This window comes from Rhipicephalus sanguineus, chromosome 4, assembly GCF_013339695.2.
Source record: "Rhipicephalus sanguineus isolate Rsan-2018 chromosome 4, BIME_Rsan_1.4, whole genome shotgun sequence".
In the NCBI taxonomy this organism is placed as follows: Eukaryota; Metazoa; Arthropoda; class Arachnida; order Ixodida; family Ixodidae; genus Rhipicephalus; species Rhipicephalus sanguineus.
The window spans coordinates 155,277,258-155,290,810 of NC_051179.1; the positions used below are offsets into that span (position 1 = coordinate 155,277,258).

The 13,553-nt window shown below is 51.4% G+C and overlaps 1 protein-coding gene across 1 annotated transcript in view; it reads right to left on the bottom strand.

Moving 5' to 3' along the window:
• The window catches only part of LOC119391770 (uncharacterized), a 46,670-nt gene that overhangs the window by 19,690 nt on the left and 13,427 nt on the right, over positions 1-13,553 (bottom strand). Inside the window, exon 3 of the mRNA XM_037659421.2 lies at positions 12,799-12,900. Coding sequence (XP_037515349.1) covers positions 12,799-12,900 — 102 coding nt within the window. The remainder of the gene's footprint in view (positions 1-12,798; positions 12,901-13,553) is intronic.

Genomic DNA, 13,553 nt, shown 5'->3' on the forward strand with positions numbered 1-13,553 from the left:
ATTTCCTGAACATTAACATAACTTGCTTAGTTTTACGACAGTGACCGTTTTTGTCTCGAAAAACAGGCCACATTTTCCGCCGTTTCCATAGACTCCCATTGTACAATCTTTAACTCCTCTGGGAACAAAATTGAAGCTTACTGCAACATGATCGCTGCAGTCATCTCGTGCGTTTAGGTTCCCAGAAGCGCTCTGTTGTCTGCGTTTTTCAACATTCACCCTCTACACCTAATTATTCGGGAAAAACTCGCCAGTTCCATTGAAAACGCGCTAGCTTCGCGCCGGGGCCGCCAGGGGCGCTGGCTGCGGTGTGTCCACAAAAGCTGGATATGAATGCATTTAGGGCCTAATCTCAAAATATTCTCAGCTTCTATGCTATATCTTGTAATGTTGCGTGCATGAAGCATACAGCGGTACGTGCGCTTAAAAAGAGTTCACAGCGGTTCAAGGCCCCGGAACGTGGGTTCGTTCCAAAAACCATGAGTGATGTCATTTAGCTTTTAGAATTTTTTAACGCAGTTAGACATCTTGCTCTCGAAATGATTACATTTCGATCTTTTAGCCGTGACTTTGGTCAGGAGGTGGCGCGCCTTGAAATGCGGTACGCGTACGCAGCCCGCAGCATCACACCATGGCAGACTCATCTCTACCTCACGAGGACCTGCCGGGAAACGAACGTAATACCTCCAGGGCCTATTGTCCCCTTTCATTGGAGGGGGGGCCTCTATATATATATATATATATATATATATATATATATATATATATATATATATATATATATATATATATTGTAATGAAGAAATACCGAGACAACACCCGTTCCTGGGCCAAGCTGTTCTATTCTCTGCATAGAGTTTCCTACAATACTTACTAGAGGGAACTCTGGCGCTAGTGTCTATGGGAGCTGCAACGCATGACGGTTCAGCCAGCATGGGAATGATGGGTAGTACACAAATTTGTCTAAACTTCGTTCTTTCGGCTCCGTTTGGCTGCGCGTCGCCTGCATCTGCTTTGTCGCAAAACAAAGTTCAGCAAAAGTCAGCAGTTCCACTTTAACTTTTTTAGGCTCTCAAAATCAAATCAGCTCAAGAAGTTCACAACGATCTATTCTTTTATCCGAAACGAACGCCAAAGCAATAAACAAAACCACAAGTACGTTTGAAGCCGCAAGCACGAAGACTAGGCAAATTTGTGTACTACCCATCATTCCCATGGTAGCTGAACGATCGCAGCGCCAGAGTCCCCTCTAGTTAATTTTAGGAAACTCTATGATTCTCTGCCCTCTTCTTCCTCTGCCTTGATCAGCTCCCCGCGCGCCCGGACCCCACTGTCGTTCTTTGTCATCACACTCGGCCATGACTGCGAGCGCGCGGAGCTGTTGACAGTGCCTCTGGTGGACGGTGTTGGCTGCATCGCGGTGGACGGTCCCAACCATGCTGGAACTCGGTTTGGGGATCGGCCAGAAGTGTCTCGGGTGGGCGACACTGGGTGTGATGCAGTGGTCGTCGCACGCCTAGCAGACGATTATACCGTCTCAGTTTGGTTGCGTGGTGTTTATCCATGCTTGCATGCCAAGCCGGAAAATACTTGCGCAACACAGAATGCGTGTAAGCTCGGAGAGACTGCGGGATGTGATTATCGTGATGCGACGCAGCTCTCTCTTCCTTGCTGTCATCGCCCTTCTTTGTTCTACGGTCACCACAACGAAAGATGGTCTTTGGTGGCTCCGTGCCACATTTGTACGTGTGAACGCAATCATTACTGGATCCCACGCCGCAGTCGTTGCAGTTGTTCGCCGGAACCTCGATGCTTTGGCCGAGTTGGTCACTCTCCGAACGATGAGTGGTTAGTTCTATGGCGACGAGAATACCTTCGCGGTCTTCAATGCGGCGTTCAGGCGGTGCTCCGGGAGTCAGAATGGCGCGCTTGTCATCTTCAGGAAGCTCGCACACCATGTAGTCGGAATGGTCGGTGCCGGCTCCGTCTGCCGAAACGCTCCTACACTCGGCCAGTGACTGCCGCGAAGTCTGCGGATGTGGCGCCAACTGGTCAGAGAGGATGTTCCTGCTATCTGAGTGCAGGTCAGGTTGTAGTGTTGGAACGTCCACCCGGTTAGGGAAAAAAAAAAACGCCAGGCCTGCGCGGAGAGCGCAGCACAGTCACAGCGAAAGCTGGAAGAGCGGCATTTCTAGAGCCCCTTATAAACTCTCGTGTGGCTACTAATACAAGTACATTAGGAACGTACCCACGACGCCGCAAATCATAATTTTTGGGAAGTTGGGAAACACCCACCACAACATTGTGTGACGCCCGGTCGTCATTTAACTGTCCCACCACACTTTATAATATACGTAACCGGAGAAACGGAAGGCGAGAGAGAGAAGGAATTAACTTTATTGAGAGCCTGAGGAAATGGATAATGGGAGCCTTATGGCTTCCTTGGCAACCAATAGAACTGCACTTGCCAGGAACCCACTACGCTATAAATCATAATTTTTTTGAAGTAGGGAAGCAGCCACTATGCAATTTTTCGACATTCTGCGGAGAACCGTGGTACTCGCTAAACAGCTGTAAGGCATTATGTGCACTTTGTTGATGCTGTGGCTGATGACGATGAAGAATTATCGTACAGGCCTTTGTAATGGGTTGGAAGCACTGAACAACTCACTCGTTGTGCAATTTGCATTGTTTGACGCCCGGTTACAGAATTCGCGTTTGCGTGACGCCTGGTTGTTATTTTACTCTTCTACCACACTACATTACATATATTAATGTGGTTCCTTCCCGACATGAAGCCTCTATAGGGTCGTCTCGCAACGCAGTTTCAAGCACCGGCATGGCCCCGAGGTAGAACACTGGGCTCCCACGCAGAGGGCCCAGGTTCGAACCTCGTTGCATCCTGGAATGTTTTCTTATTTCCCTTTTTTTTCTTATTTCGTGCGATAGTGGTTACGGACACCGGCGGCGGCGGCGGACAACTACGGCGCCAAAAACGGCCGTTGAAATGGTCTCATAACAGCTTTCGCTGTAATTCATTGCGAAGTCTGATCCCTGTAATCGTAGTTGTACAGGCGGTCGGAGCTCCATGTCTACGAGCGAAGATAAACTGGGGGACCGCGACTCCGACAGTTCCGACTTTGAGGTCGTATTGGTGGCTTGCAAAGATGTTCGTGAGGTGGATCCCGATGCGGAATGTGAGATCCGAACCGCGAAGCCCACCTTGCAGCATGTTTCTGTGCCTTCCGCTTGGCGGAACGCCAAGCACTCCCTGGGGGTATTGCAGGGCACAGCTGCACAGTCGGGAAGGTTCCCGTCTGATGCGTGGTCCGAGTGACGCCCTTCCCGAGGTCCGTATTCGGTAGTGGTCTCTGGCTGCGATAAACGCGTGTCGGATACCGACGCGGAGCCTGGATGCTCAAGTGGTAAACTGCAGCGCACAGTTGAAGCATCGAGGTGAAATCTCACCTCAGCTCTGTCGGCGGTGGCGGTCAGGATGGACTGGGTGGTGGCAGAGAGGTGGTTGGGATTCCTGCCAAACGCAGCAATGAGCTTGAAGCTCCACTCCGCCCAGGGCTCTTGCCGCGCGCCTTCGTACCTATGCCACGCCGCGGCACCATTTCGAAGGCGGTCTATGGCTACACACCACTTCTGCTCTTCCGTCCACGCCATGCGAGCTCCGAGAGCGTTCGCGGTCGCTACCCAGTTGTCGGCGTCCTCCTCAATACCGTTGAACTCCTGTAGTTCGCAGGCAGCCGGCGGTGGTCGGACGGCAGGCGAAAAACCGGACAGCGCGGACGCTAAGCAGCCCAGTTGGTTAGAGAGCTGCGTGAGAGTACACCGGAACTCGCTGCGCTGCTTGGGTGAGCTCGCCTCAAGGTCGTGTGAGGCGGCTATATCCAACATAGCGTTTATGGCTTACAATTCCGGCACGATCGCAGGAAACAGCGCAGAGCTCAACGCTGTCAAGGCGTTGACCGTGACGCGGAGACGCGCTATAGTACGGGAAAGCTCGGCGGCGCTTTCAGGTGATCCGCACGCGGAGCCAACGGTGACGCCTGAGCAGGCAGTGGTCCCTGTGCTCACTGCGGGGGTGGTGGTGGTAAAAACATTTATTAGAAAAAAAGAAAACAAGGGAGGTATGCAGGCACTACCCCTTAAGGGGACGGCGCCTACAAACAGTAGGTGGGGCTCCCGAGTACGGGACCCCATTGGCGTCGGCTGCTGCCTGGGCTCGTCGGACCAAGGCCTTTTGGACCTGAAGGTGAGAACAGCCAAGCAGGGTCGCCTCCCACTCCTCCCGGGTTGGGTTGGGGATAGGGGGTATGGCGGGATGGGAGGGGCAGGCCCACACCATGTGGTAGATGTCCGAAGACTTCTCCCCACAGTGCGAGCAACTGCCGGAAAAGGCGGGGTCGAAGTGTCTTAGTGCTGCCGGGCACAGCATAGTGTACAGACGGAGTAAAAGCCGCTCCTCCGCTTTACTTAAGCCTTTACACGGGCGTGGATAAAGGCTGTGGTCAGATTGGTAATACTGCATAATTTCGCGGAAAGAATAGACAGGATTAAATTCGAGGTCTTCCTGATCGCGGGAGGCGAGTGGGAATGCCCGGTAAGAGAGCGCGCGGGCGGCGGCGTCGGCTGCCTCATTCCCTTCTAATCCCATGTGAGCAGGACCCCAGACTATACGGCGGGGTGCGGGGGTTCCTTGATAGTCACAACGTTTCAATAGTCGATAGGCTAGGTCCGCGACACAGCCGTTTTCGATGTTCCGACAGGCCCCTCGCGAGTCGGAGTTGATGGTTTGCGATGCGGCGTGACAAGCTGCCAATGCAATGGCGACTTCCTCCGCGTGTATTATGTCCCTGGCTCGGAAAGTGAGCCCGTTAACTGTTCGGTTCTCGTGGACGACAGCGGCCGTATACCATCCGCCATGGTGCAGGCCGGAGGCGTCCACGTAGAACACGCCGGGTTTCGATCCATAATGGCGGGCTAGGGCTTCCGCCCGCGCCAGGCGCCGGCCATTGTGGTCTTCTTTTGTCATGTTGCTTGGAAGAGGGCGTACGTGGAGGGCGCATCTCCACTCGAATGGGAGTTGAACGCGATCTTCCGTGATGTTGGTGTGTTGGATATGTAAGCGGGCTAATAGGCGGCGACCCGCTACCGTCTTTGAGAGTCGAGTGTACTGATTTGTGAGCTGGGCCTCTCGAAGCTCCCGAAACGTGTTCGCCATGCCCAGGACTAGAAGGCGCTGGTTCGAGGCATTCACGGGGAGGTCGAGGGCCCGCTTAACTATTTTGCGAAGGATGACTTGAAGTGCATCCTCGTCTTGCTTCCGCAGGTGGAGGTATGGGGTAGAATATAAAATTCTACTGGTTACAAATGCATGTGCCAGCCGCAAGGCATCTCTGCACCGTAGCCCCCCGCGTTTGTTAGAGACCCGGCGGACCATGCGGCCCACCTGGTCTCCCACCTTACGGAGTTTGGCCAATGTGCTGTCTGACCGTCTGTTTTGAATAATAAAGAGCCCCAGTACCCGGACTTCTTTTTGTTCAGGGATCGGACCTGTGTCCAGCGAGAGTTCAATTTTGGCCGTGCACTTTGGCGAGGGACGTATGTGCACAAATTCTGATTTGGAGGGTGAGCATTGAAGGCCACACTGGCGGGCATAGCGGTAGACTATGCTCGCGGCTTGTTGCAGGTTCGCCTCAATGTCTCCGAGTGAGCCCTGAGTGGCCCAGATGGTGATGTCATCAGCATACAACGCATGTTGTATACCTGGGACATCAGCCAGCTGAGCCGGCAGGTGCATCATGGCCAGATTGAATAATAGAGGAGACAGCACTGCGCCTTGTGGTGTACCTCTACTTCCTAAGGGGAAAGGGCCATATTCCTTGTCTTGTATGCGGATGTAAGATTGTCTATCGGTTAAGAACTGCCGAATGTATTCGAACGCTCTCAAGCCACAGCCGGTTTGTGAAAGGTGTGTTAAAATTGACTCATGGGTTACATTGTCAAATGCTCCCTTCAAGTCCAAGGCGAGTACGACCTTGTCGTTGCGAGGGCATTCGACGGGGTCTAGAATGCCCCGATTGAGTTGAAGTAGAATGTCCTGCGCGGATCTGTACGGGCGAAACCCGTGCATTGATTCTGCGAAAATACATTGGTTCTCCATGAAATCAGACAACCGATCCCGCACCATCGTCTCCATCAGTTTGCCCGTACGTGATGTGAGCGAAATGGGGCGAAGGTTATCCGTGTTCACGGCCTTGCCAGGTTTTGGGATAAATGTGACCAGGGCGGTCTTCCATTCTATGGGGTGTGGCACTTCCCCTGACCAAATTGAGTTGATGTAAGCTAATAGTGATTCATATGCCGGATCGGGAAGGTTAGCTAACATTTTCACAGTAATTTTTCCCGACCCGGAGCGGTGCCACGTTTCATTTTAGACAGGGCGTTCCGCAGTTCGAAAAGCTGGAAAGGTCGATCCAGCGCAACGTTCTCCGAACCTGCATAGGAGTACGCCGATCCGCGGGGGTCCTGTGTGGAGCACAGGTATTGGTCCCGTAATTTGTGCGCCAGCTGAGTTTTATTGCCCTGAAAGCTATGGATTGCCCTTTGTAGGGGCTTCTGATTTTCGGTGCGGGTTTGCGTTGGGTCTATGAGTGCACGAAATAGCCTCCAAGTATTCTTGACGGACATTTGGCGCACTGACATGTTGCATCTAGTCACCCAGTTGGCGTCCGCGAGTTGGGCCGCATACTCGGCCGCCTTCTGGGTGAGCTCGGTGATTCGAGCTTTAAGGTTTCGGTTATGCGTTTGTCGGCGCCATCGGCGAACAAGGCAATGCCGCGCTTCCCAGAGGTCGAGGAGGTGGTTGTCCACGTCCGAGACCGCCTCTGAAAGCTGAATTTTGGTTTCAGTGGAGCGAAGGTTACTAACTAATTCTTGGGACCACGTGTCGTAGCCTCGCTCGAGTATTGATGCTGCGGTGTTATAATTTAGCCTAAATTTGGACCAGTCTGGGAGCCGGGCGTGTGATATGGATTGTGCTAATGGTTTGGTTCGGATTGTTGTATTCAAGATGAGCGGGAAGGGCAGGGGGGAGAAGAGGGGGAGGAGGAGGCAACCCTACTCGCGCCGCTCACCTTTTTGCCATTTTTGACGATAGTTGCTCAGGCGTCACCCGCACCTTGCTTCTTGGGTTGTTGCTGCTGGGAGCGGCTCTGATTCCCATGGCCGCCGTGTGGGGGCGGTGGTGCTGCTCCTCCCTTCTCGGCGCGCTCACTGGGTGGCACCGACGTCGAGTTGACATCACTGTGTCGTGGTGAGTCCTCGCCACTACCAGAGCTGTGTGCCGGCCGACGTGTCGCTGACTTCCACGCCGGGTTGTTTTTGCCGCCCTTTGGGCTGGCCGACTTGGCGGCCGTGCGGTATTTCGCCGCACAGTTCTTTGAGTTCGTGGCGCGGCCACCACCACAAACTTCACATTTCGCGTTACACTCGTGAGGGGCTCGCACCCCCTCGACAAATGGCGCGTGTTGTCCACACAGACCACAACGATCTTGGTTTGGATTGGGGCACGTGTCCGTCCTGTGTCCCATGGTGCCACACACGCCGCAGGCCGGAATGGTACGGAGGTAGGGCCAGACAGTGATGATCTCGGAATTATAGTGGACAGTCCGTGGCTTGACCTTCCCGGCGAAGGTGAGTCGGACCTTGTTGGACGTCCCAAACTTGCGAATATCGAGGATCGCGCCCTGCCTCCATTGAATGCTATCCTTCAGGGTTTCATCGGTCTCATGATTAGCTATGGAGACGACGCCATTGCTGACATCATCGTCAAATTTCTCGAGATGGCCGCGGAAGGACACATCCCCTTGCGCCGAGTTGATGACGAAGTCCCAAAGAAGGCGGTCAGCCACGTAGGCGTTCTTGGTACTTGCGACAATAAGGTTCTGCTCACGGGAGATGACAAAGCTAAGGTCTGCAGCCAACTGCGCACCAGTGTAAGTGCGCAAGGACAGGCCGAGCTCACCAGGTTGGAACGCGGCTCCGAGTGCCAGGGCGGTCCGGGGCTTTAGGACAACTACAATGTCGTCCTGGTGGAATTTCTGAAGAGGTTTCGGCCTCCATGCTAGTTTGGCTTGCCCCTTTTCCTTGCGCGAGGTAGGAGCTTGTGGCTTGGATAGCTGCTTGCCGGGAGCGGCTTGGGCGGTGGCCGCCGTGAGCTTGGCCTTTCGTCGCTGGGAGCGTCTCTCCACAAGACGGAACAGATTTTCATTGCGGATGGGCTCCGCTGGTGTCAAATCTTGGTTCCCGGTAGGCGAAACGGTCGACCATGCCATTTCCTCGGGGTCGTAGCCGCGTTGAGCTGAAGAAGCGTCCATTTTGGCAGGAGCGTCGACTTCCCCGATGCCGGACGCTAGCTGAGCCGCTGGACTCGGCGTTGGCGCCGCGATGCGAGGCGGAAAAGTCGCTCTAATTTGTTGATAAATCGGCCCACCTTGACAAATTAGATGTCTCCGTGGTCCGGGTGACTCGCTGGGTCCAGAGGACACAAAATTTCTGGGGTCCGGTAGAAAGGTCCGTGGCTCCAGTCGAAAATCGACAGAGCCGATGTGCCTCGCATCCGTTCGCTACGCGCGCTCGTAGCGTCACCCCCCCCCCCCCACTGCGGCGGGATCCTTGCCAGCGGGCACTTGGTCAGCACCCCTCAGCAGCTCAGGTGCCGAGGAAGTCCTGAGCGACAGGTTGTCGCCACGGGAAGCGTGAACGGCATTCCCTAGAAATGGTAGGTAATGCACTGTCTTCGCAGCGCCGAGGTGAGCGTGCCCGTGAGCCACCGACGAGGCCTGGACGCCGTCCTCGGATGGTTGGCTAGGTAGCTGCAGCAGCGGTCGGGCCATGGTGTCCACGACCGAGGAAGCGTGGACGGCGTTCCTAGGATGGAGAGACCCGCGCTGCCGACGACGCGCGATGACAGGTGGCTTCAGCTGCAAGGTTCGGCTTGTGTTGTAGGCTGCGCCATTGTAATGAAGAAAGACAGAGACAACACCCGTTCCTGGGCCAAGCTGTTCTATTCTCTGCCCTCTTCTTCCTCTGCCTCGATCAGCTCCCCGCGCGCCCGGACCCCAGTGTCGTTCTTTGTCGTCACAATATATATATATATATATATATATATATATATATATATATATATATATATATATATATATATATATATATATATAGCAAGAGGCAGGCTGGAGAACATCTAGAAACGCCAGAAAGAGAGTTACTAGTAGAATTCGCAGAACGCAATAATTGCCAGTTGTGAACGCAATAACGGTCATATGTGAACGCGATAATTGTCAGCCAGTTGGCGCGCGTGACGGTGCAAGTTGTAGCGAGCGCGGGCCAAGAAACCACCGTCAACTTATCGGCCTAACGCTGCAACGGAGCCGCCGAGTCGCGGCCGCAGCTGATTTCGTTCTCTCAAACCACGGCTAAGGGCAGCATTATCGCGGCGGGTGAATGCGCTAGTCACGTGGTTCTTTTCGTATTTCGCGGGCTTTCTTTGCAGCTTGGAAAAATGGTGTACGTGAGACTTTCTTTATTGCAAATAATGGAATTGGGGTTTCTGAAGACGCTCCCGAACTTTGCAAGCCGCATTTCTTGCCTACAGTCAATATTTAGCAACTTAATTGAATAACCCTAATTAACAAATTAATTAATTATCAAACAAAACATTGTCTGTAGTGCGCAAGGTGACTGTCAGTAATGTGCATGTGATTTCACTCGCCTGCCTCTAATATTGTATTTTTAACCCTTGGCTAAAGATAGCTGGGACACCGCGTATATATATGCTATAGACTAAGCGTTAAGAGAGGTGTTTGCGATGATCACAGTGTAGTGAAGCCAACTGTCTCTAGAACTGAACAAATGCTCATGAATGCTATACAAATACATATATTATTCCAAATGTATTTCGGGCATTCATTCAACGTGTCAATACAATCAAGCATTAAAAGAAATTATTTTGGGAACGATTTCTAAAAAAATAAATCGGGATGTAAAGGCCTAAAGAAATGTGAGCTCAATATAAGTAACGATATTTGACTCACTGGATTCAGAACCTCAGGCACGACAATGCTATATTTTATTTTCAATACCACTTGCCTAATAAAGCAGGCGAAATACATGCGTCTTTGCAATTACGGTAGACTTGTGATGCACAACTAAAATAATGAAAATTGAATGACAATCAAAACAGACCAAGGTGAACCATTACTAATTCATGAGCAGAGCAGGTAGCTTCACACTCAGGTGCCTCGTGATACGGTATGCTGTGCTAACACTCTGTTGAAGAGGGTGGTGACCCGTGGTTTCAGGAGGTGTGGCCCGTGGTTTCAGGAGACGTCGCCCGTGGTGTTCAGTGTCTCAGTGTGTTGCATTCAGCACTACGACGATGCTTGTTTTCTTCGGTTCTGCTGGCACGCCGTCAGCCAAACATTCGCGATTAAATCATTATTCGGAAAGTTGCAGAGTACGATTTCTCCGCACAAAGTACTACGGTAAAAAAATTCGACTCCAGCACTTGTCAAATGGATGCCGCAGTGCCTCCGTCGGACTGTCGAGGGGGGGGGGGGGCGGCCGCCATCGCACGAAATGTGTGAAGAAACCTGAGCTCAAAAACAGTAAGCGGGGACGAACGTAAGCTGGTGATTCTTCATGGAGGATAAAACAGGCGTCGCAGCACTGATAAAAAGAATTTGTTTTCGCCAATCTCTTGTGCAGGCAACTTTATCCGTCGAAGCACGGGGTGCTGGCGAAGGGCCACAATTTCAATGTGACCATGACACGTTCCCCGCTGCCTAAAACTGTTTTAGATGCAGAATAAGCATAATGTGAATATAGCGGAATCTCGCTGACACGATTATGCATAATACGTTTCTCGGCATAATTCGTTTCTTTTTTTTAAGTTCCCGGCGAACGTCTCTTGAAAATAAGTTTTCATGCGTTTAATACGATGACATTTTTGCGCACGTTTAGAATATACGACAGGGAAAGTGGACTTTGTCCGGGACATCCTGAAATGCTGCGTTTATTCTTCAGTATAACAGCACGAACCGCGTTCCAAGAAGCCATGATCGGCACCTTGCAGAGCGGCTGACGCCGCAGCAGCCTCGGTTTGGCGGCTAAAAGATTCCTGCCAGGCGACCTTTTCGCCGCATAAAGAAGTGCAGCACAAACTGACCAGCTGCTTCAACGCTGATGAATCAAACTGCGTTGCTGACGTCATATACAAATTTTCCTCCTTTCTTTAACCTTTTCGGTTTATACAATTTTCGCATAATACGTTTTCTAATCTGGTTCCCGTGAAAAATGTGTGAACGAGATTCCACTGTTTATGGCGGCATTCAATGGAATGTCCGTCGCAGGAGCCTCGGCATCCTATCAAAAACAGGCAACCGCGGTCGATACAACCTGTCGAGACAGGAGGCTATTGCAATTCGAGTGATCCAAAAGATTGGAGGATTGTTGTCCTCCCCGTCGACAAGGGAAATGTAACTGTTCTACGCGACAGGGAAACGTACAACAAAAAAAAAGAACGATCCGTGACGTGTTTTACAGCGCGGCCCACGACAAACTCAGGAAAGACCACACGCCAAGACTTCGGAGGGAACTAAGCAAGCTTCTGTGAGGCATCTTCGAAAAGTACCCGCACGTAAAGACCAATACGTAAGATCGGCTCTGCAGAGGAATTCTGGGGGCTTCCAAAGATCAGGAAGGCTCACGTTTCGCTCCCTCCAATAGTGAATTTCGCATCCTTTCCACTTCATCCGCTGTCTAACTATCTGCACAGGACTCTGAATTCGCTCGCGGCTAGAGTCATGTGCCAGTGACAGGGCCAATTGAGAAGTGACAGTGAGCAGCAATGAGTGCAGAATATCGTTCGACGTCATGTCCTTGTTCAGAAGGGTGCCACCACGCCTGCGGTGTCCGGAGCATGAGCCGCCTTGAATAAAGACTGCTGGACGAGGTAATAAACTCCTGGTCGATGCGACTAGCCTGAACACTGATGTACTGTGCCGCTTACTGGAGCACTGCCTCAAGGTGGCGTACTTCAGCTGCGACGGGTGATTCCAGAACAAGCCAGCATAATTGAACTGGGTACGGTGAACTCCGTTACAGCTTCTAGCCGCCAACTGGAGCGCATGGAAGAGACGGCAGGGCGTTTGTTTAATGACAGACCGAGAGTATTTCGGAGGTATGTAGATGATTGCCTCTGCATCCTGAAGAGGTAAGCAGTGGATTTTTCCCAGCCCATCTAAACTCCGTCGACCAGGCGATACAGTTCACGGTGGAACCAGAGGAAGACGGACGCTCCCTTTTGTGAACATTTTATTGGGATGACAAGGTAAGCGCATGACCTTCTCAGTATACAAAAAGCGAACACATACCCACATGTATTTGCACTTCTATTCCGAGCATCGTCTGCACACATAGCGCGTGTAAGAGCAATGTGTGCCTTCACGTGTAAGAGCAATGCGCATGTCAAAAGAGTAGATGGAACGGAGTGTCATTACGTAAGTATGGAAAAGCTGATACAAGGAAGCCTTTATCCGCCATATACCACGCCGTGTATTCAGATGGTAGCTACCCCACTGCAGAGATGACTCTGAGAGCCGCGCTCCATTCAACCCCCATCGCTCCTTGACCTCCCACTCACCGCCAGCAATAGAGCCAAACAGGACAGCCCGGCACGTCGCTGTCCAACATGTGCACGAAATCAGTGAACAGCATTTAACTCACCTTGCAAGGCGTTCCATCACGCTCCAACAGAAGCATAACCTTCCCGACTCCATCGCCCAGGGGCAGCACACACGGAAATGTACATGGAGAATAAATGGTAGTCTGTAAATGGACAGCGCTGATGAGGGGATCTCATTCATGGCTGAGAGTAAAAAAGGAATATCTAGACGAGTTGACCTCGATAGTTAGATGCGCTTCACATTATTACAGTTATGGCGTTCGCAGGTTATGCTAACTGCACAACAAGACACCTCGTTAATGCATTAAGCTGGGCTAGTTGCTATTGATTGCATGCTTCCATATTGCTAGCGAACACGCACAAAGGACGTCTATTTTTATGTCGTCCTTTGTGCGTGTTCGCTAGCAATATGGAAGCATACAACAAGATACATTTGTGCGAAATGCTTAGAACGAGCTAATCCGCTATCAGTTTTTGCTGGTCATTCGGAAGCGAAAGAAACAAAGTCTACACGTATGTTTTAACCACCACTATTATATGAACTACCATTATAAGTGCTATCTTGAAATTTTACAGTAAACGTTATTTTCTTTTTTAAACAAAGACCGGCAATACTTATACTCATATAGCAACACTATACAGCTGAACTATGCACTACCGCGCTCATAATTTGCTTGAGCAAGGGATGAGATGTTTATCGAATGATTTAGATCCTACAAATATTGCAGCATACGCTCAAGTAAGGAGGTTGAATGTAATCATTGTAAATGTTTAGTGTGTTTTTGCAAACAGATGA